Source organism: Protobothrops mucrosquamatus, unplaced genomic scaffold (genome assembly GCF_001527695.2).
Source record: "Protobothrops mucrosquamatus isolate PMUCROS unplaced genomic scaffold, P.Mucros_1.0 scaffold642, whole genome shotgun sequence".
NCBI lineage: Eukaryota > Metazoa > Chordata > Lepidosauria > Squamata > Viperidae > Protobothrops > Protobothrops mucrosquamatus.
In genome coordinates, this window is record NW_015386933.1 from 179,284 (window position 1) to 204,349 (window position 25,066).

The 25,066-nt window shown below is 33.6% G+C and overlaps 1 protein-coding gene across 1 annotated transcript in view; it reads right to left on the minus strand.

Moving 5' to 3' along the window:
- EPHA4 (EPH receptor A4) overlaps positions 1 to 25,066 on the minus strand; it is a 147,136-nt gene that overhangs the window by 13,492 nt on the left and 108,578 nt on the right. Inside the window, exons 6-13 of the mRNA XM_015817860.1 lie at positions 24,157 to 24,281; positions 22,849 to 23,008; positions 20,974 to 21,085; positions 12,584 to 12,642; positions 11,379 to 11,492; positions 10,489 to 10,674; positions 4,719 to 4,780; positions 3,697 to 3,906 (exon numbers count right to left, since the gene is read on the minus strand). Coding sequence (XP_015673346.1) covers positions 3,697 to 3,906; positions 4,719 to 4,780; positions 10,489 to 10,674; positions 11,379 to 11,492; positions 12,584 to 12,642; positions 20,974 to 21,085; positions 22,849 to 23,008; positions 24,157 to 24,281 — 1,028 coding nt within the window. The remainder of the gene's footprint in view (positions 1 to 3,696; positions 3,907 to 4,718; positions 4,781 to 10,488; positions 10,675 to 11,378; positions 11,493 to 12,583; positions 12,643 to 20,973; positions 21,086 to 22,848; positions 23,009 to 24,156; positions 24,282 to 25,066) is intronic.

Consider the following 25,066-nt stretch of genomic DNA (forward strand, 5'->3'; position numbering starts at 1 on the left):
CAATATCTTCCTATATATTTTTTGTCAAATTTTAAACAACTCACAGGAAATATTCTTTCAAGTCAATAGGGCTTCTGTTTATAACTTTCCAAAATCAACATTCTAGTCACTTTTGCTTTTATTCAAAAATAAGTTAAAAATTAAAATTCTTTTTACAGTCCTTATCTTACAATCCTTATAAAAATGTATTTCATCATATATAGAAGGAAATTCAGTTGGTGTAATGAAAATTGTGCTTCTGAAGATTGTTAACATCCAAAAAAATCATTAGCAAGCAACATGCTACAGGTGATTAAGAGAGGAAGTATATGAACCCAGTATCCATTTAAAGGCATTGAACGATGGTTTAGGTGAGATGTCTTTCCCCCAGCTCACAGAGCTCTAAAACAGTCTTATTTCATGTGTGGAGCACTTGTGGGCAATCCAGGCCCTTTCCTTAACTATAGAGGTATTCCCAGGAGCCAGTCAATTCATTGGATCCCTTTTCTGTCACAGCATCAGCTCCTTTCTCAAGACCTAACTTTGCCATTACTTTCCCATAAGTTTGATTTTTATGAATAACACATTAAGTTATATTATAACCACTGTTATAATATAACTTAATATTATAACCACTGTTAGATAAAACAAACCCAGTTTGTTTTATCTAACATTATAAATCCTGGGATGATTTTCACAATGCTTTATGCTACTTGCCCCTTTAATAAGGAACTGTGGATATATGGAACTGTTATAATCAACACATGTAAAAATGGAATAATGGCCCAAAGCCAATTAAACAGCAGTCTATATTTATCACAGCAAAATACAATTGACAAAGAAACAAATAGCTCAGGTCACTATCTAATTTTAATCACAAACACGAGGATTAAGCTGTATGTTAAAATGATATGGGAAGTAAAATACAATGGTATTTCCTGTGCCTGCCACACAAACAGATTAGAAGAAAACCATTGTAACATTATAAGAACGGATGGTGAGGTCCTGGCTTAGCTTCTATCCCAAGAAAGTGATGGAAAACATGATTAAACTAGAAAATTAAACTAGTTAAATTAAAATAAAACATGATTAAACTAGAAAATTGGAAAAAATGCCATGTTTTCAGGAAGGTGAAATTATGCCTTACCAATCTTTAACATTACTTGCAATTTAAGAAAATACCAATACAAGAAGAGCCTTACTGGATCAGGTCAATAGCATATCTAGTCCAATAATCTGTCAAGCACATCAGACAGATGAATGGGCCATGAAGGGGATATTTCTCTTCCATTGCTGCTCCTTAACACCTGTTTTTAAGCTTTACTGCCTTAGATTCCAGAAATAATCTACAGTAGTCAAGACAAAGAACCACCCACTGTTCTGTGCTCTAAGAATTTGCTGAGTCCCTTTTAAAATAATTGAAATTGATGACCATTTTATCTGATTTTAAAAATTTAATTATTTGTTGCATAGCCTATGATTTCTCCCACATTTTCTTATAGTTATTATTAAGTGAGAGATGGAAAAAACCTGCTCTCTATTTCCAAGCTATATATGATTTTATAAATCTATAAAAATTAGAGACCTAGTCTGATCTAGTGGTTCAGGCATCAGGCTATAAACCAGGACACTGTGAATTCTAGTCCTGCCTTAGGCATAAGTCAACTGGGTGACTTTGGGCCAATCACTGTCTCTCAGTGTAGCCCAGCCCATTGCACAGGTTTGCTGTGGGAAAATAAGAGGAGAAAGGAGTATTAGGCATGATGAATTTGAACTATGTATAAAAATAATAAAACAAGATATAAATAAAAAAAATCTTCCCAGAACACTTTTGTAACATAGAAAACCTGTCACATGATGCTGTTTAATTACTATAACTAGTCACCATACCAGTTCCTCTAGCCCACAGACAGATTATTCTGCCTCTCTCCCGCTCTATCCTCTTTTGGTAAATGGGCAGATGTTTACACAAAGCATTTGATTAAAGCAACCAATCTCTTTTATTTTCAGGAAATGTTCACAGGATTTTTGTGGGTCTAGAATAATCCTTTAAAGTAAGTATGATGCTCTACTTTACTGAATTTCTCATGATACTCCTTTTTTTTTTAAAGCTTTCTGGGAACATCCATATAACTATAGCTGAAAGCAAGATATTAAACTGTCATATGCTCTTTTTTGTTTAATTCACTTAAAATACATGTTCTTGTGTCTGGGATATATCTATGTCTATGTGGCATTTCATTTTTAGTATCACCTGCACCAACTCCTGGAATTGAATTGAAAACATTCAATGACTGGTGATTGGAACAGTCTTGCACTTTAATGTTGGCAGCTGCTCATTGAAATGATGAGAAAGACACAAGCACATGAGCTGATTTCTTGCACTCATGGTATTTGATACTTTGGATGGTAGCCAAGTTATAGCTTTCTTTTTCATTTATTATGGTAATGAAAAATACTTTTTATCCCTATAACCCATATGGTTATCTTGGCTTGTATTAGTGGCATTTTTTAAAAAAAAAACTATAACAATTTGAAATTAATTGTGGTTACTCAACTGTGGAACTTATCCAAACTGTCCTGAATGGTGATATCAAAACAAGACAATGTACTGTGATGCAAATTATATATATTTTTGCTGTTCCATTGGAAGGGAAAACACTTCACTATATTTGCATCACTGAATTGAAAGAAAAGCTTTTCAATCATTTCCTCCTGACCTTCTGTTTGAACACAGCTCTCTAGAAATCTGTCTTGGCTCAAAACCTCACTGCCCTTGTTAGTGGGAAATTACAGGGCTGGACAGCATTAAAATACTCAGAAGGCAGATTGCAATTTTCTCTCCCCTCCCCAGTCTTTTTAATGAACTGCATGTTCATTATAGGGGAAGTCTGAGAATTAAACAGCACAAACTAGATTTTTCTAACAATCTCTGTACTTGGGAAAACAGATGGAGAACTGCTGGCATTTAAAAGCAAAACATCTAACAAAAATTATACCTCTTCATGATAAACCTTGCACCACCTTTTATCCTAATGTGTATAAGCTTCAAGGATGTTTATGATCACCAGGATACGGCTGTATAAGGTGTGATTTTTGCCTCATTAGACTTTTTATGCAGTCAACAAAAACTCATGAAGCCACTAAATTGAGTATTGTTCCACCAGTTGTAAACATACTCATGTTCATGAAAATGTCACTGATCTCCATAAATAAGCAAACAGCACATGGAAATACAAGTTTATTTTTTCTTTGCTTTTTTATTTACTATAGTTTGGATGCTGCTCAGCTCCAAATATCTCTGAGCCACTTATATCAAGCAACACAACAATAAAAGCATTAAAATACAATAATAATCAAAATAATATCAATCACTTCTCAATCATAACAAAGATAATATTTAAAACAATATAAACTACCAAACCTCTTTAACAGAGGTAGGTCATCTTAATTATCCCTCAATGCTTTCATAAAAGCTGTATTTTCTTCAAGATCCCAATAAGAAGGGATATTATATAAATATTGACCAAGAAAGAGAAGTGTCTTTTTAATCACATGAAGCTGGAATGTCTTTAGATAATATTACATATTTTGCAAGTATACCATCTGTTGTCTTTATGAAGTTGGAAGACATATATGATAGATAGCCAGCCAGCCAGCCAGCCAGACAGACAGACAGACAGACACGGAGATGGAGATGAACAAATTTTGACTTACCCTAGTCGTATAAGCGGCTTCAGGATCGTCTTCTAGAACACGGGACATACCAAAATCAGAAACTTTACAGACCAAGTTACTGTTAACTAGTATGTTTCGAGCAGCTAGATCCCGATGAACATAGCTCATGTCAGACAAATACTTCATTCCAGAACCAATGCCTCGGAGCATTCCTACCAACTGGATTACAGTAAATCTGCCATCATTCTTCTGAAGGGAAGGAATAAGGAAGATAAATAAAAAGAACATATTTGTGATTAATTATAGGTTCTCTTTCCAACTTTTTGGATTCTCCCTGAATCCACCATCAGAATTATATTTTAAAAGTGAATAAAGACATATTTTTATGAGAAATTGCACTAGTGTCTGTACTGACCAAATGAATTCAAGCAGGCATTCGATAACAAATTGGTTCTCTCTGATCCTTTCCCTAAGCTAATTATAGGAAAGCATAAAAATATCATACTAAACATGCTCAATTTGTTGATAATTTACTTAAAAAGTGAGGTGATAAGGAACAACAATTCCTAAAAATCCAGCAGTGAGTATTCAAACAACTTTTACTGGTGAGAAAAGTAATATATTCTACATTTGAGGACTGTATTCCTCTTAGAACCAGGACCTCCTGTTGCTCAGTTCTCAAGAGGTGATGCATCTTTTAAAAACTTTCATACTGTACTACATTATTTTCTTTCTTGCCATTGAACCTTATAATTAACTGGCAAAATATAATCCTGGCTTTTTGCACTAGCTTCCTGGGATATGTGGAATGTTCCCATTTTAATTAACCAACAACAATGTGAGACTTTTAATAAGCATTTTAATCAAACCTGCTTCTGAGTAAACATGGATTATTTAGAGCTTATTTTATGGTTCATTTACCCTCCCAGCAATAGAAATAGGGAAAAATGCACTAGTAAGCATCTCCAAACATAATTCTATTTCATCTTCAAACCCCAATAGGTAAACAAAGATATTAAAGTATTTCTCGCTTTAGGTTTTATTACATGCCAAGTACCTACCCTGAGAAAGGCATCCAAAGAACCATTCTCCATGTACTCAGTTATAATCATGACAGGTTTACCTAGATGTTGGAAATAGACAACACAGAGTTCATAGATGCAGACAATTTGGTCAATGGATAGGGGTTTGTTTTTTTTTACTTTTTTAAAAAAAAATCTAGAACAACTTCCTCAGAATAGAATGAGCCAGAAAACAAATAATGTAAAAGTGTTAGTGAGTTTCAGCCAGAAAATTAGCACTTAAGCTAACTCACTGACAAGGTCTTTAACTACAGTACACATCATAATCTCCAGAGAGTATAAGAATCCATAATTGCTCACTAAAGAGAAATGGAGATGCAGTAATAGACCAAATAGGCCTATTTGCACTTGGAGTAATGTAAAGATAATTGCATCATTTGCTAGACAATTTGTATGTCTGTAGGCATTTGGCTGAGAAAAATCAAAGTTATGGTTTGAAGGATACAGCCTGTCAGCTGTAAGCAAAGATCCAGGTGTGGCATCAACAGTAATTTTCTTTCTCTTTAATTCATATCATTTTGTTTTTAATGTTTTAATCTAGCTTTATCCATTTGTTCTATCCTGAAAAGGCATGGAGAAATTAGTCAACAAACTCTACTCCAGAAAAGACCAAATTTAATACAAAGCTGAAAACTAACCTTGGGTTGTCCATAAGTGATGCCATGCTAACCATTATGTTTTGAATCCATTATTATGCAATGCCAGCCATTGGTGTATTTATTTATAGATTAACTAAACACTATTTAATTCTTAAAGTATCTTTTATGCATATTCAAACTTTTTAGAATCATTCAATGATCCATTTGCATCCATTTTTATAGAAGGTCCCTGCTTCTTTTAGATAGACTTTCTAAAGTTAAGTGCATTGACCTGGGAGGAACACAGGTAACTTTTACTTTTTAATACTAAATTTGATTTAACATATCATGAATAGATCACAAAATGGTATATAATTCAGAAGGAAGGAAGGAAGGAAGGAAGGAAGGAAGGAAGGAAGAAAGAAAGAAAGAAAGAAAGAAAGAAAGGAAGGAAGGAAGGAAGGAAGGAAGGAAGGAAGGAAGGAAGGAAGGAAGGAAGGAAGGAAGGAAGGAAGGAAGGAAGGAAGGAAGGACCCCAGTAGGATCTGCTGAAATATTTGTCTGAGAAAATTGGATCCTGGAAAACATTTTCACACTGAAAAACTGCTATAATCGTTTCTAGATTAGCATATATTTCACCCAGTATGTTGTCCTAGCATGTTGCAATTCTAATATGGTCTCTCTTTAGAAATATTTTATTAGAAAACAATATGCTATAGAACATTAATAAGCTGAAGGTTTTTTACCATTTTCATTTTAATGAGGGACACCTGCTTAATGCCAGTTTCTTTAACATGTAAACTTTCACAGCCCCTCACACTTCAGCCATTGCCAAACTATTCTATCTCCTGATCTTGTTCAAAATTTGTTTACAAGAAATATTTTTGTATGAATTACAAATCAGGCATCGATGCCCCTTAACTATCTTATTTGCATAAGAATAGACTTCTTTTTCACCCCATGTACAGAAATCAAGGACAGAGACATTAGTATGAATTTAGACATTCTGATTAGGAATTCAACTATTTAAAGACAAAGGCTAAGCAAACTCATTTGTCTTTATGTGTGAACATTCACCTCTCCTCACATTCATCACTGAAAATTGAATCTACTTAGTTCCAGTCTAGATATATTCGTGACATAGACTCTTTGCAATATGACTAAAGTCACCTAACAAATATATTTAAAGGAATTTTAATTAATTTTCTCCAATTAAAAGACATTTTATAAATTTTAAAAAGTATCATACCTTTTCATACAAATATATTAATTATTGGCTCTATTATATCTAAACAGAGGGTAGCTAATACAAGAATAAGAATAGAGACATGGATGATATGAAATTATTGTCTAATTCTGTTGAGCTTTGATTTCTGCTTCAACGTATGATATAACCTACATGGAAATGGGTGATTCAGTTTGGTTTCAACTCTGGCCAATAATTAATTGTCTAATGAAAAATGTGATATAGATTATAGAGGTTAACAAAATTACAAAATTTCAGAGAAAGCAGAAAGTATGCTCAAAACATAGCTAAGATATTTATATATTCACAAAATAGATATCACACTGGTCCCAGCTAATCACAGAATTTTTTTTCAAAAGGCAAACATTTCAGTGAAACCTTTGTGAATCCTTCCTTCCTTAACAAATTTCAAAAAGGTGATACAAAAAACATAGGAGGCATCAAAGCTAAGACAAGGAATATAGTACATATCAAGGGAGGAATTTGAAAATACATATGTGTCTTATAGTATTTTGTTACCTGGTATATTAAACATGATGATAATCTATTAGATATAGATAACCATATAATATCCTTGTAGAATCTCATCATTTATCCATATAATAGAGCAATGAAGAATTGGAGTCTGCAAGCTTTATTTAGTAAATATGGTAAATATGAAACACTAGGCATAGCCAAAGTTTCTGACACCATTTTGTTTATAGAGAGGATGTGGGAAAGGGACAGAATTATGTTAACCCCAATAGAAATGTTACTGTTTATTTCCACTATAAACCAGGAAGTCACACCTTAGTTTATTTTCAGAAGCTACTAAAATTCAGCAGCATATTTCTTGGAGTCAACTCCCAATCCAAGAGAAGCAGTTTGACAATACGTAACCAATTTAAAATTTCAACTTAACACTAATTGTGCATCTATACTACCTTGTTCCTTCTCCTATTATTTTATTCACACAAACATCAAAGACATTCTAACAATCTATATTGTGTTATAATTTCAGGATTCATAAATGCACTATATATTTACCAACTCCTAATAATTCTACAGAGAAAACTGATGTGGGTCTGTTTACTAAAACCTAGATATTCATAAAAGCTTGCACTCTAGGAAATCAGGCTTCAAAATTCACTTGTTTTGGCCTACAACCTTCTGTTGGGGATTTTAAATCATTTTAATGCAGTGACAAGTACATTATGCAAATACTATCTAGTCATTTATAACTGTTACAGCTGTAACAGCTTGGAGGTTAAAAGCCTCAGTGGGGTTTCAGTATAAAGATCCCCCTGTTGATTGTCTGGTTTATTAAGGTGATATAAAAATCACTATAGCAAACATGCTATGGACCAAACAGAAATGTCTTCTTTAATTAAAAATTCCTGTAAAATCATTAAAAATGTTATATCTTAATTGAAAATACTGTAGAATCTAGGAATCTGTTTCTTACAAACACCGGAAATTTGCTACAAAGAAATTTAAGAACTTATTCAAAATGCTGAAACTGTAAGCAATTTATCACTATATGTTTTTAAGTACATTTGAAATTCTTGAAGTAGGCAGGCTTTATAAAGAAGAATCAGCAGGATATAAGTTAAACACTGGATTTCAAAGACAATATCTTCAAAAATGTACTTACATGTCTTGCTTAGAAAGCATATTAATATTACAGGCTTAGAATAAGAAAGTAAAAAGGGGCCATTTTGGTCATGTACTTCCTGCTAAAGGTACAATCTAAAGAAAATTTCCAAAATTATAATTTGGGGGAGGCAGTCTAACACTCAGTGTTGGAGGAATTTGAGAGTTTTGAAAACTCTCCCTTCACCATAATGGTTTATAGAATTATATTTATTTGCCGATGGTAACTTTCTGCCTTTAAAAAGGAAGGAGAATAGAAGGTGATTCTACTGGCTGAATAGGAAATAATGGGTTAAATTCAGAGTTTACCTTGGTAACAACGCAGAAACAACAACAACAAAACTTCTTCTTGAAGTTGCACATACATTTTTAATTGTTTTCCTTCCACTGATAATATACCATGCCACATCCAATCTATTTCTGACTCTCAAGATTGGTTTTTCAGGGGACAAGATGCTTAGAAATGACTATATTGTTTGTATTTCTCTAATTTCATTTTTTTGCTGTTGAAATAAATTTAATTCAGTTATGATCTTCACAACAATACTTTTATTTATTTATTTTAGCTAAGGCAAGCTTCACAGATGTATTTTAGTTCTTGCCAGAAAATAATAATAATAATAATAATAATAATAATAGTAGTAGTAAAGTTGGAAGGGACCTTAGAGGTCATCTAGTCCAACCTCTGCTCAGGCAGGAAACCCTATACCATTTCGGACAAATGGCTGTCCAGTCTCTTAAAAACTTCCAGTGTTGGAGTATTCACCGCTTCTGGAGGCAGGTTGTTCCACTGGTTAATTGTTCTGTCAGGAAGTTTCTCCTTAGTTCTAGGTTGCTTCTCTCCTTGCTTAGTTTTCCACCCGTTGCTTCTTGTCCTGCCTTCAGGTGCTTTGGAAAATAGCTTGACTCCCTCTTCTTTGTGGCAGCCCCTGAGATATTGGAACACTGCTATCATGTCCCCCCTCATCCTTCTCTTCATTAAACTAGGCATAACCAATTCCAGCAGCCGTTCCTTATATGCTTTAGCCTCCAGTCCCCTAATCATCTTTGTTGCTCTTCTCTGTACTCTTTCTAGAGTCTCAACATCTTTTTTACATCGCGGTGACCAAAACTGGATGCAGTATTCCAAGTGTGGTCTTACCAAGGCATTGTAAAGTGATATTAACACTTAACGTGATTTTGATTCTATCCCTCTGTTAATGAAGCCTAGCACTGTGTTGGCTTTTTTGGCAGCTGCAGCACACTGCTGGCTCATATTTAGGTGATTGTCCACTAGGGCTCCAAGATCCCTCTCACAGTTACTACTATTGAGCAAGGTACCCCCTATACTATACCTGTACATTTGGTTTTTCTTGCCTAAATGTAGAACCTTACTTTTTTCACTATTGAATTTCATTTTGTTAGATAGTGCCCAGTGTTCAAGTTGATTTGTACTTCATTTTTCCTGAGACCAGACCTCATTGATATGCTGAATATTAACTGCCTTAAGGGAAGGGAAATATATATATATATAAAACCACATTTGTCTGATATGGAAGCAAATACATACATACATACATACATACATACATACATACACACACACACACACACACAAAGTTTTTTCAGACAGACGGCCTGATTGATTGCACCTTTGGCATTTTTGACTGCTATACTGCAGTTCTACTTTTTTATAATCTCTTTTGCCTTGCAGTCCCCCAACTAGGGGCGTTAAGCAGGCTCAAGTCGCTACTACGATACATTACAAATTCAGATTTCTTTTTGCTGACAAGATATATATAGTATATATGGAGAGAGAGACAGAGACAGAGACAGAGAGAGAGAGAGAGAGAGAGAGAGAGAGAGAGAGAGAGAGAGAGAGAGAGAGAGAGAGAGAGAGAGAGAGAGAGAGAGAGAGATTATCTTCTTTCCTTCCTCAATATCACTTTAAAAATAATGGGGAACTTTTAAACTGTCCACAATTTCTAAAAACAAACAACCCTTTCAACGTTTTCCTCCTGTTCTTTTAAAAGTTGTGGTATCATGTTCCTTGTTAAATTATGCATAAGTTACTTCAAGATAAGGTATCAGCTACAATGATAAAACCATTTACTGCTGACAATAAGATTAATGACTAGTCCTGCACTGATTTCCTACTATTAGCACTCAGTGGATCTATTCCATCTGTCATTTTAGAGAAAGAAATGCTGGAAGGAGGGAACCTCTGCACTGATTTTATTTCATAGCCCCTTTCAGTTTGTCCTGCTTAAGTCATGGCCTCATACACATTAATGACATATCATGGCCAACATACATTTAGTGACTACTCCTTCCAAGTGGATGATGTTGGGATGATCAAATTGTCCCATTATGCTGGCCTCACTCAAAAAGTCCCTTCTTTGTTTGTCTGTGTAGCCAGCTTTCAGCGTTTTGATAGCCACACAGATCTCCCTCTTTCCTGGAACCTTGAGACGGCCACTGCAAACTTCACCAAATTCACCTGCAGAAAAAGAAGCACGATAAAAAAGAATCTGCTGACATACATACATTGTTTTAATGCAATTAAGACCTTATTAAATTCCTTCCATTAAGCACTGAGAAGCTTTTGTTTGGCTTAGGCTACCTGCAATCCCAAAGTCCCTTTGCAACTTCCAACTGTGCATTTTCTGTAGATTTCATTTAGCATCATTTAAAAATATGGAGTACCATTAAAAAATGGAAAATTCAGTATTCAATTGCATTTATGACATAGAGCCATACATTTTACATCACTGTTATGTGTATTGCATTCTTTTTTCTTCCTTCTCCTCACCAAAATTAAGTGCAATCTGTGGGCACACAAAGATTGTCCATCTTAATTCAATTGAATTAAGTTTGGTTGATGATATGCCTACTTCACTTGGATTGATTCTATTATTTGCTCTTTTTACTTATTTGAAAAAATACTACAGAATATAACTTGTAAAAACAGAAATATAATAGACTTGTCCCAGTCATCTAAATTTACATGTTGAAAAGTTAAAAACTGGGTCTCCTCAGAGACACTGTAAACTATTTTATTCAAATGTCTTTGAAAATTGCCTGAAGACTGATAATAGATAGAAGAATGTTTACATAAAAAAAATAATAATAAGCCAACAATTCAACATCCCAGTAAGAATTCACCATTATAAATTTAGTGCTAACATGATGTCTTGAGCTTACCAACACCTATGACTTTTTCAATCTTTATGCATGAGGCATCAATTTCTTTGGCAAATTCCCGCACAGCTTGGTTGGGATCCTCATAAGTAAAGGGATCTACATAGGTTCTGACACCTAGAATGCAAATATGATTTTCTGAAAACTTAAGAACTACATACAAGATAGATAATATATAGGGAACGGACATTGCTGTATGTCCACAGAGAATTACAAAAACTATGTAAAGAAAATAATATGCTCAAAAAGTCTCATCATGAATACATTGCACAGATGGATGGAAGATATTAAAGTAAGATCCTATAACAGACCATACATTTGGGGGAGATGGGAAGGTGTTTTCTTGAGTTCCAACAATAAATTTGAGTTTTCTGTAACTTACATCAGGAACAATAGTGAGTATGCACATCCTTAAATTTTCTATTGATTTCTATGCTCATGTGGAAAGGACTCAATGAGAATTTAAGGAAGGAACAATTCTTATAAGTTCTACATCAGGAATGTCAAACTCGCAATGTCACATGACATGTCATGATGTATCACAATTTTTTTGCCATTGCCAGCAATGGAGTGGGTGCGGTTTTGCTATAAGGCATCCGGCCCGCGGGCCAGCAGTTTGACACCCCTGTTCTACATCTTAGAAATCTTTTCATCTATTGACCATTTAAAATCATATCTATACAAAGAAAAATTTTGCAGTAGCACGGAAAAGAGAAAATGTGAACGATTACTTTCTTTCTATGTTCAAATACTATACTAAATCATATTGCTTAAATGCCCTGAATTAACCCAACTCATTAGGCCATAAATCATGATATACATATTTTTAATAGCTTGGACCATACAATATGTTAAGAAACAAACCACATTATATCTGAAGGATACAATGTATAATTCCAGACTATATATCCCAAGCCTCAGAATGTTTTCTCAAATGAAAATCTTTGCTCCTTTTAAGTATCATCTGAACACTATGTAATAGGGTGCAGCTTTTATAGGGATTTGCATGCATATACATTTTCTATAGTAGCATTGCCAATTATGAAGTTACCCACAATAGAAATACAAATACACAGTTTGAGTGGAAAAAAAACCTCCAAATAAAGAAAACTAAGCAATAGAACTTGCAAAACATTATTTTTTGCTTTACATAGACTAATTTTAAGAATGCATGCAAGAGAAGAAAATCAAGCACTACTGACTTTTACCTTGATTTAAGTGTTTTTCTTCATCTGCTTCTTGCTTAGCTTTACTGTATTTGCTCCTTCTGTAGAAAAGGGGAAAAAGTATTTCCGATTAAAAGAATTATCTAACTAGTGGTAAATGTAGAGAGATTTCTGAATTTCTGGATTATTTTACAGTAGATGCCAACATTTATTCTGTCAACTATCACAGGGTTGGGATAATTTAAGGTCTACTTGAAGTAGACATTGCTCTATATACTTGCATTGTACTAATTATTATCTACATCTATAGATACATATAATCAATGGATATTTGGGGGAAATATTTTGCATCAGTATTTTGCTATAAAAGAATATACTTCTATGATCAGACTCATTTGTTTTCATTTCTGCTAATAAAAGAGTGTGGTGGTACATCACATCTGTGAGCTGCATTTGTTGCCAGCTGGCTTACAAATATTATTCAAGGTGCTGATGATCATTCATAAAATCTTTTGTGGCATAGTGCCTAGTTACTTAAGGACTGCTTATCTCCATGTTCTACATATCCAGTAAAATGTGGCAGACTGAATACCTTTCAGGTCTCCTCAATTAAATAATGTCAAGTGTGCCTTTTCTGATACAACACCTGCCCTCTGTAATAGTAGGGCTCCATAAGATGTTGGAAAACTGTTTATTCTCCCACACCTTGAAGTAGGATGGTGGTGACCCTTCTAATATTTGGTTTTGCTTGGCATACTTTTTAAGACAAATGAGCGGCGTGGTGGCCTGGTGGTGAAGATCCTCGCCTTCCACTTGGAAGGTTGAGAGTTCAATCCTAGGTAGCGGCAGATGTTTCCTAGGGTGCAAAGAAAAAATATCTGCTGCAAACTCCGCATAGCATCAGGAAGGGCATCTGGCCAGTAAATGCTCAGTTCCATCCAGTCACCCCTAACTCTACCCTGAATTAAAGCTTATAGGGTCATAAAAGGTTTTTTTTATTATTTTTAAGACAAATCTTTGTTCATTTACTTTATTATTCTGGCTTTTAATTATGCAAAGTATCCAGAGTCACTAGGGGTCTAGCTTTTTTTAAAAAAAAATTGTTTGTAAATAAGTATAGAGAAAGACTGGAATTAATTATTGTAGCCATCAGATTTACAAATAAAATAGCTGGTCCTTGGCTGATATTTGGGCAGCAATGGCAACTACTAACATGTACTTGATTAGGCTATTTGTACTTTGCATAATGAAGCGTCAAGACTATTCATATTATTGCAATATATGGTGTATCTTTAATCTTCAATGACGATTAAACAATAAAAAAGCAGCAAAAACAAAGAAATGTAACAGATTGGTTAAGGAAGGGATTTTCACATAGTTAGAAAGAAATAACCATGTGATCCTAACATACGTCTCCATAAATTTCTAGGATCTCAGGATTCAATTCAGGGAATGTTCTTTAAATACAAGTCTCATTAGATATAATTTAAAAAATTCTTATTTTGACACTATGGTGTTTTAGCCTTTTTCTTTCTTTTGCGTTTCTGGGAGCTGTTAATATTTCCCAGCATCAGGACATCCATAGCTATCCCAAAAAATAGTTTGGAATATGCTGGATAAATCTGCAAACAACAATGAAAGTGACAATCACTTGTAACCGATTATGAGATTTGCTATTATTCTTTCAAAAGCGTTAAGCCAGCTAGTCAGCCATGGGACCTGGGAATTCCAGGCATTGTAATCCTCACACATTTCTAAGATATCAAAATGGGAAAAGTTTATTAAACTATTTTAATTATGACTAAACAGATATTTTCTCCAAAATGAAATACTAAAAAGATGCCACAGGATGAGTAATACCAAATTTGATCCAGTGTCTCTAAAAGTGACATGAACAAAATTCATTCTGCATGCAAACTATGCTCCTGAGGCTGTGGACTCCTGTATCATAACCATGCCAAAAATTCACAAGTACATGACAGATTAAACATTATATCAACATTTCAATCAAAATCTTGACACAAACACATAGATTTCTGTTCAAATATGGGAGAGAAAAGTTTACCATGCAAACATATATAAGTTTAGTATGTATTTAATCAAAGTAAAGAAACTGCTGACTTTAATATCCTATTTATTATATATTCCTATTACACCCTGTAATGATTGGAATAAATGTTTTTATGTATTTATGTATGACACATTGTTCAGACAAAATAAACCTAATAAATATTTTTTATCGTCGATTAAAAAGAACCTCTAAAATCAAAACTCTAAAAAAGGGGCAGTTAAAAGAAGGCAGGAACTACTTTTCAGTCTACTAATTATACCTTATTAAGGTCTAACAGAGGCTTCCCAACCCACTCTTTACTTAAGTTCTCTCTTTATCACCTGTTGAGCTTTTGCCCAGAATTGGAGACTACTGGACCTTTTTGTTTTGAAAAGATTCTTTCTTTCTTTCTTTCTTTCTTTCTTTCTTTCTTTCTTTCTTTCTTTCTTTCTTTCTTTCTTTCTTTCACTTGTTTAATCATTAGTAGGGTCTGGGAAGTGCTCAGGATGCCTGAGAAATGCTGGACACAAATTGACATTTGTAAACAGCTTATCTAAATGACAGCAAAGGAGCCTTTTGTCATATTCAGCTCTATAATTATAGGGATTTGGGTGACAGTGGTTAAATGGAAGGCGGGTTCAGGAAGGGAATATAAGCACCGTGAAAAAACCCTAGGGGTCAGAGATCCAGGCAAGTCTACAGGTGGGATTTAGAGATAAAGAAAAGGTGGACCTTAAAAGTGGCAGGCACATACAGCACATGACAAAAAGTAAGTGCAAAGAGTATTAGCAGGTATTGTAAAGAAGCAGCATGCGATCCACATTCTTCTTTCCTAGTCAATGCATCAGTTTGCAATGTCAGCATTCACAGAGCAAAGTGGAAAAACAAAGACCAACAAAAACCTTAAAGAAGCTTGGATTCTCTATTGAATTAGAAGATGACCTGTGATCATATAGGTTTCCCCAAATTATCACTACAAAGCAATGGAATTCTTAGTTACTGAATCCTAAATTATTGATTATAATAAACAACCTTCAGCAAAATATCACCTAATGAGATAAAACATATTAAACTACTCAATTTCCTTTTTAAAGCAAAAGCAAAAACCTGTTACTGAACAGTTTTCCATTTCTTTTTTTGAACCTACTACCCTTTATTTACTTATTGAAAACTTTATGTACTGTCTTCCAGGGGCAATACAAGCCTGAGAATATAGTATAAATATATAGTAAAAAACAAAGATATTACAATCCCAAAAATAATACAAACAAAAAAACCCATATCTAAATAAAATCAAATACATAAGACAATCAATAGAATTGATTTTGTGATTAATGAAACATAGGTAAAATGCATGGTTTGAAAAATATTTGCTTGGTGTAAACTGCTGAGAACTTCTACTGTTTCTATTAAATCATCATACATCATACCCTTTGACAAACAGCTAGTTCATTTTTCCTGCATAATATGTGATATTAGCACTGGTATCAGAAATGCAAAGCTTTATTGAAGAAATCGAATCTTGAAACAATGGGTACCTTTACATAAAAACACAACAGCTCTGCTCTATCAGATCAATGATGCATATGAGAAAGCTAAATAAACAGAGAAGACGATAGCCCTCTGTGGATTCCTAGCTGCTAGAATTTAAAGCATGATATCTATTATTCAGGTGATATATATATTGAGGTAAACAGGCATTGATGATTTTCATCCTATTATTTTCTGAATTTAAAGCATGATATCTATTATTCAGGTGATATATATGTATATATATATTGAGTAAACAGGCATTGATGATTTTTATCCTATTATTTTCTGAAATCTCTTTTTACAAATATCTAAATTTAAGGTCAGCACAATTTATTGTGGAAATAAATTCTATAATTTAAATACTATAGCTTAAGTATGAATCTATTATACACAATTGTTCAAACCTACATGACAGAGAGGTCCAGAATATGCAAATATAAAGTAGTTAAACATTGGTTACATACAGTAATCATTATCAATAAACTGTTTGTATAATACAATAAGTATAATATAATTATAAACTAGTTCATATATAAAGTAACAAAGAAGTAAGCTATCTATAAACTCTGCATACTTCATGTTTCAAAAAAGTTGACTTCCAGTTAATTTCTTCCTCCTGTAGATTATCAACACTTTCGAATATGATATCATTGACAATCTATTAGGTGATGAACTCCATATGGCTAACATATATAGAACCATATGGATCAAATCAAACACCTATTTGATTCAGCATTTTGTGTCCAAAGTTGTCTACTGATGTCTTTAGAAAGCCATGAGCAGCACAAGAGTGTATCAACACATTTTAGTTCCTGGCACTGACAGACATGTTGCATTTGATAACTATCATGATCAATACTCATAAGCTCAGTTAAAAGAAATATTTTCTCCCACATTGTGTGTGTGTGTGTGTGTGTGCAGGCATGTAAAAAGACTAAGCAATTTAGATTACAAGTACATTTGTATTAAAACAAGAGAAGGTAATATATTAAATCTAACTTCAGAAAATAATTGTTTTTGCTTCAACACAATTTGAAAGTCTTATGTAGAAACTTTTTTGTCTTTAACAGTTTTTAAAACTTTAAACATCCGTTACAGACCATGATATTTTGTGTTTCAATTTCAGAACAACGCAATTCAATCCAATGGCCATTTGCATCCTTTTATAATAAATTCACAAGCAGTTGGGCCAAGCATCCAAGCTTTTTATAAACCACATATTTGTTTTTGTCAATTTGACGTATACACAGTTATCTGGTTTCAGCTTTATTCTGATATCAAAGAGAATAAATAGGAGGGCAAGGAGTTGACATTTCATTTTCTAACAAGTGATCCAGGGAAGTCCAATTACTTGAGTATGTTTATCTGACTTCAGAGGTGTTAATTTAAATAAAATAAAAATGAGGAAGTGGGGTAGGAATTATCTTAGAGAACCTCAACAGGGACAATTCTCTAAGGTGCTGACTTGTAATTAGAAATCCAAAGCATCTAAGTATCAATCCTGTCTTAAATAATAAAGCAATCAATAAAAGCAGGGAAGGAATTCAAGTCACTATGCTCAGCAACACTATTTTCTGTTGGAATAGCTTTTAATAAAGCTATTTCTCTGTGCTGTATTTTCATAGATTATTTTTCTCTTATCAGCATGGAAGCTCGTGAAACTGCTAAACACCTACTGAAATCTATTATGATGATGACTAGTTCTCAGTTTTTATAACTGCATGGCTTATATAACTGCTTTTCTTTTAAAAAACAGAAAAAAAAATTGAAATGATATAAGAATACATTAGAAAGTATATTATCTTATTCTCATAATCCCGGATTATATCATCCAGTTTATTTTCTTATTTTCAATTGAGTTTATTAGAAGACTAGAAGCAGATCATGACACTAAAAGATTTTTTAGTATCTTAATGTTCCAACAGAAAATATGCCGAAATAAAGCTTGAGTCACAGAGCATATGGACCAGGAAATGCTATGTTAACTAGATCTGGATATTGACCTTTCTCAATACAGTATGAATAATATAGCCTTCTGTTTTATTTACTGACTTTGGAGCAACATTTTTTTTCCCAAGAAAAGAGATAACCGGTGCCAAACACTAAAACTTAAAATTTATCATCTTGAGCCAGGGTGTTTTTATGATCACTAGAATTGTAATACAATCTTAGAAATCCTTTAGTAGTGTGAAGCCAAACTTATTCAATCTAGGAAAGTATTATATATGCATACTCTATTACTATTATTATTTTGAATGATGGGGGGAAGCTATGGATTTATCAATCCTTTTCATTGAAATGAAACAGGACATCTGTTGGAATTAATATTCTCTAATGAACAATGGAACATATGGGGCAATGGAACACGCTGCTATTGGAAATTACTTATGCAGTATAGCATAGTAATCTCTAGGGGTATGCAAAATGTTTTGAATTTGAACCATTTCAAATTTGAAACAATTCATCTTGACTTCAAAATGTCCTGCTTCAAAGAGAAAAAACTGTTTCAAGTGTGAAATAGGCTGTTTCCCTTAGAAGTGTTCTGAATTTGAAACAGAATGTTTTACTTCTGGAACAGAGATGTTTTCTTTTCAAAACATTTCCACACTGGCTCAGAGCACCCCATTCTGCATTGGAATATAGTAGTTTTTGCACTCGTAGCAGGGTGTTTCCAATTTAAACCAGAGTGAATTTCAAGCACTATGCACACCTCCAATTTTTATTTCTACAGTTTATGCATCATATATCACAGTTCTAAAACCTCATTTTTTTTTCTCTGTTCAGTGGACTACTGGGAAAAAGGTAGGAAAGTCTTGCCAGAGGTAGAATAGCTTCGTAAGCACTTTTAAAACGAGGGCAAAAGCCACATAAAATTCAGTAATAGGCTATCTAACCTTGTTTTAATCCTATCTAAATTCATACTTGATATCTATGCATTAAATAACAGAATATCAGCAGATTGTCACCTCACTGTGAATTATTGGAAATATCTTTATATTTTATTTGATTGTTTAATATTTATTGTTAATTCTTGCATGGATTCTTACAAACTAATAAATAATAGATTTACACATTTTTATTCAGCCATGGAATGGGAAGAAAAGGAAGAAAAAGGAAAAATAAAACCTGGTAATTTGATTTTGGTATAATCCGAATAAAATGTTATATACAGTAGGTTGCCTAAATGATTCATTCCAATTCCTTGGTGCTAAATGAATAATTGGTATACATTTCCTTATTAATACGACATACTATATTATTACTATTACAGTACTCATCTTCATTTGGGAAGAAAAATGGCAGAAAAATAAAGAAACATGTAATAAATATATTTAATAACATATTGTAATAAAATATATTCCTCTCATTTCCCTATTAAATTCTGGAAATGCAGAAAAGCATGGGAATTAGAAAAAACCATTGTTTAACCCACTGTTTACAATCTTAAAAATTGTGAGAGATTCTTTCACTTTAGTGGTTGTTCAAATGGTGATTAAAGAATGATGTAAGGTTTTATAGGTGTGTTTTTCTTTTAGTATCAGGAACTAATATGTATGGGTTAAATGCTGGCAATGGAGACTCTAAGACTAGCCAACAGAAGCAAAATGTGAAAGAGACAACTTTTTTTGTATACATCAAACCTTTATTCTAAAAGAAAGATAAAAAACTGACTGCAGAAAAAGTCAAGTCTGCCCTTTGAGTTTTTTCTTTTTTTCTTTCTAATTTATGTATTTTTAATTTTTAATTTTTATTTTACTTTTTTATTTATTAATTAATCTTTGTTCACATTTGTGGAACCTTTTTCCTGTCTTCTTACTACTTCCCTATCCCATTCTCTCACTTCCCTCCAGCCAGACTATCTGCTAAGAAACAGATAAATCTTTCCAGAGATCTTCTTCTACTTTACTACTCATTCCATTAACTTCCTTCTGTCCCATTCTCCACACTTAGAGAAGACTTTTTTACCCAACTTCCATTGTGCAATGCTTCTCTTTCCATATCTTCTTTCTCTGTCCATACAAATTTTCCACCAGTGGATGAAACTAAACCAAGAAAAAGATGAGGTCTTTCTTATTGCAAAAGAAAAAGAACCTACTTGTCTGCCAGCCCTAAACCTTTCACGTACAGATGGTACTGAGTTCCAAATAAGCCGTATTTCAAAGAAATATTTTTTTATTTATCTAATATTTCCCCTTTTTGCTCTGCCCAAGAAGAACGCAAGATAATTTATGCCCTGAATAAACAAACAAAAAAACCTTTCACCTGTGAAAGTATGAGTAAAAGCTTTCTTTTCCTAGACTTTTAATTTAACCTGGCTGGTTTACCCACTATGGAATATATAAGTGTCTTCTATTGTGTTCCTCACAGCTAACAACAGCTGATGTGGCCAAATGCAGAGGTGATTAGAAAATCAAAAAAGGCATTCTTTTTACTGGGTATAAGCTCAAATACAGGAGCTTGTTTCATTTCATCTCCCCAGAACTCCTCCTCTGGCTTGGCACTCTTAGCACAGAACTCATCAACCCAGAATAATGCATTCATTAAATTCTACATCAAATTACAGTCTCTCTTCAGATCTCGTTGCTGGCTTGCATCTTAAAACCTCCCACCACCACCCCCATAGCTAGAATTGGTTTTGCATCTGAACAGCAAATAATTCTAGAACAATTACCATTACATTACATGCTGCTGTGGTACTGATGCTGAGAAGATCAAAGCAACACAGAAGAAGTCTTGTGATGCAAATGCAGTGTTTATGATGCTAATCAAAGAATTTAGCTTTGTTTCAAGGAGGCAAAAAGCTCCCTCATGAAAGAAAAGGAGAAAGAAGGGGAGCTTAAAACCTTACCTCCTACTGATGACAAAGGCAGCAATGAGAATGACCACGAGGACAACACTGCCAGCCACTGAGACCAGAAGGACGGTGGGATTGGTGCCTTCCCCAATGATGGGAGAAGGAACTAGAAAAAAACACACACACACAATATTTGTTAAGATTCTGCAGCAGTTATGCCACAGATAAGAATAGCACAGGATCAGAGAGTGAGGTATGTGCAGTTTATGTGAAGATAAAGGCAGTTCATGACTTTGTCTAGAATTATTCTGTCACCTTTTCAGTAGGTATTCATTCTTAATTCTTTTCCAGGAGAGCCCTAATTAGTAAAAAGACATTATGCTCCACAATGAATTTTGGGAGAACTCTTTGGTTTTCTCCCTTCACTTTTACTCTTGAGAATATAATGGCTGATTTAGTGCCTGCTGAGCTGCTTCCCATTTTATTTGATTTAAAATGGACCAGATGCTCATTCCTTGACTATGAACAAGAGGAAGACTCAAACAGAACAAGATGTTTTCCACTGTCTTCAGCGGCATAGAGCACTTCACATTTTCACATGCTCTGCCTGAGGGTTGTTAACACTGAACAGCACAACCTGAACTGATTAAAATTTCTTCATGCAATGAAAATTAAACATCCAATCTCTCCTGTTATTTCAAGAAGCAACTATGTTTTTTTAACATTTGTCCAACAGACACACACATGCACAATATTGACATTTTATTTCTGAAATGAATTGGAGAAGAGAAAAGAATAGCTAGATCTAAAACAGTCCCTAATTATATTGAACAAAGTTTTCCTCTTTGGCAGAAAGGCAGCAGAATGGCAGTTGGACTTGATTGTCTGATTGCTGGCGAATGAATTAGAATAGGAAGGAAGTGAAGATTCAAAGCTGTTAGCTACTGGCCCATCTAGAATGATTACTTCATGGGAAAAAGTTCTCTAGGGTTTCATATCTTCTCATTCCTAAATGTGCTATACAACAGAGAAAGCCCAAAGTATATTGAGGCTTGAAGTCAAGAATAAGTCGACACCCTCATCTATCCAACATGTATGCAAACTGATTGGACTGACAATTCATAAACGACTCATTACTATTGTTTTAGGGAACTGTGCAGTCAGGAATATTCAAAAGTTCCATGTCAAGTACAGAAATATTTAGAAAAGGAAACCAATTGTTACATTTAATATAATTTATAATTGTCTATGGAACCCGACTTTTAGTATACTTTGCAAATCTACCATTAATTAATAAATTGAATAGAAAAATAATATATGTTTCATTAAAATATTGAAAACAGTTTGCCTGTACTATAAAGATAACAATGAATGTAAGTAGAGGGGTAATGTTATTATTTTATTTCCTCTCTTCTTGATAATTTCCTTGTGGCATTCTAAACATAGGAACTCAAGTTTATACTTATGTTTGGAAGTTTTAAATCCTGAAAACTTCCAAACACAAATGACTCAATATAATCCAAGGACCTATTACTCTTTTCACAAAAAAGTAGATATGAGGATGTTGAAATTAAAGCCCTATCTTTCCATCTCTAGTAATGTTAGTGACATGCTTCTTTTTTCTCTCTTTTCCCATTGCTGGAAAAGGTTTGTGAGTATAATGTGGACAGAGTAAAGGAGACAACATCCTTGCATTTCAGGCACACACAAAAGAGCACACTTCCAATTGGACTCTTGGTAAAAGCAATAAAAACAACAAAAACACATGAACACAGAATCCTTTTGTTTTCTTAGTCAAAGCTTGGTAATGAATTCCAAACCATCATCAACAAATCATTCATATTCAACTCAAGTGCATACAATAGGCTTTTGAAATAGTGACAAGGGAAAATGCCTCCATTACCACAGTGAGAGATCTATTGTTATTACCTGTGTTGGTTGTGAATTCAAAGGGTCCACTGAAGTCTCCATATCCAGCTGCTGTCCTTGCTCGCACATGAAAGACATATGAAGTCAAAGGATTCAAACCCTTGATATCAGTATTTCTGGTTGCTGTTTTCACAATGCGATAGCTACGCTCATTTTGGTCCTAGCAAAAAGAAAGAAACATAAAAAGGAGGAGGAATGTGAATAAGGAGGTCTCCTGAAGGTCTTGGATCTTTGTATTTTACTATTAGGAAATATAGTCACATTTAGATAATGAATGTGATTTTTCTTTTAGTGTTTCTATTATCAGCTTTAATGACATGAGTGTTATGGACTTTTATATTTTGTCAGAGGATTTTTCTTGTCTGAAAAAGCAAAGAGAATATCTATAATTTAAGCTCTGCTGGGAAAAAAGGCAAGAAAGAATGTTTTGGGGAAAAAACAACAAAGAAGTTGTCATCCTCTTCCTGATGAACTAACAATGTTTTATTTCTAGTACTCTTTTCACACATTCTCCTTTTTTCTTTGCAATTTAGAACTATAAGTCCTAAAATAGCTGAAGGGATGGCTGCCAATCTTCTCCAACTTTTTTCTGCTTTTCTGCTGGCAAATACCTCAAGAAAAAAAAATACTGTAATCTTGTTCCAGGAAAAATCTACAACTCATTTTTGATACAATTAGTAAAGGAAATAAAGTGATTATATTAAAAGAAAAGAAATGGAAAGGGAGAGAGAGAGAGACAGAAGAAAAAAGTAATTGTTCATTTTGCAGACAACCTTGAGAGGAAATAGATCTTTTTATAGTTCTGAATTGGAGGAGCAACAAATTATATTATAGAAATAACAATTCTGCACAATTTGGAAGAGGTGAAGAATGTAATTTTCTTTTCCTTGTTTCCTATTAAAATTTATTAAACCCCCACTATCATTCTGGGCAAAAGCTATCAACTCATACAGAGTTCATTATTATTACTGTGTTATATTCTTCATTATTACACATCTATCTCTGTTGTAAGGCTAATGTTGCACTGATTCTATGTTCTATTGATTCTCATTACAAATAGCCTCATTATGATCAGACAGTTCCTAGAAAAAGAAAAAGTGCCACCACTATTACCCAGTAAGAAATATATATATATGCAAGTTGTTATTCAGTTCAACTTCTTAGATATACAAACTGTCAAAATGGGTACGATTATAAAAACATTTTTTCCTAATAAAGTCCATTTATGTGATGATTACTGTGGATTTATTTGACTCAGCATTCAAACATTATGGTGAAATGTCATTTATCCATAATTAATAATAATACCTTTTCGTAATATTTGACTTCATATTCCAAGATGACTCCATTTGGCCGGTCAGGTTCCAGCCAAGCCAATGCCACACTGTGCCTTGTTATTTCCTTAGCTTGGATCAAAGCAATTTGAGAAGGAGCTGTTAATAAAGAGAGATTGGGAAATGTCAGACAATGTTCTCAGAAGAAGTCCAAGTATTGAATGATGTTGGAATGTTTACATTTTTTAGCACACACATATATCTTGAACATATCAAATAATACAACTCAGAACAGTTCTAGCTTTAGGCATATTGGCATGACCAGCAGATTATTAAAATAGTATTTCTGCACTAAATTATATTTTAAACCCCAGGGCTTTGATGGCTCCTCCTTTCTTGTTATGCTGATTTTATGGCCTTATGCCAACTCTCTATTAGTACAAGTATCTTAATGAAGTTTTTCAAACTCTGCTGGCAAAGGAAAATAATGAAATATTGTTGAGTGACATCAGCAGTATAGTTTAATTGATGAACTATATCTGCTGATTACATCAGGAAACTGAAACTAGCAAAAGCATCTATGCTGTGAGGAAGTATTAAATGATATCACACACACATAAGATAATAGGTTGGTGAGATGAAATTTATTTCCTCTAAATCAAGCATTATTTCAAATCATTGTTCTACAATGATTTCTGTGTGTCCTTTCCACTGTTATTCTATCTTCTGCCTACAGAAATTGAAGAAATCACAGGAAAAACCAATGCCAAGAAAAGCATTAAACCTTATAATTGACACTTGTGCATCCACATGGAAGGGCAAATGGAGAAGTAACATGTTATGAAGTATGATATCATCATACAAATGGAAAATTATGTATGTGTTTTGAATCATGATACATCTGATGCAGATTACACAATTTGCATCACAGGTGTATTGGTGTC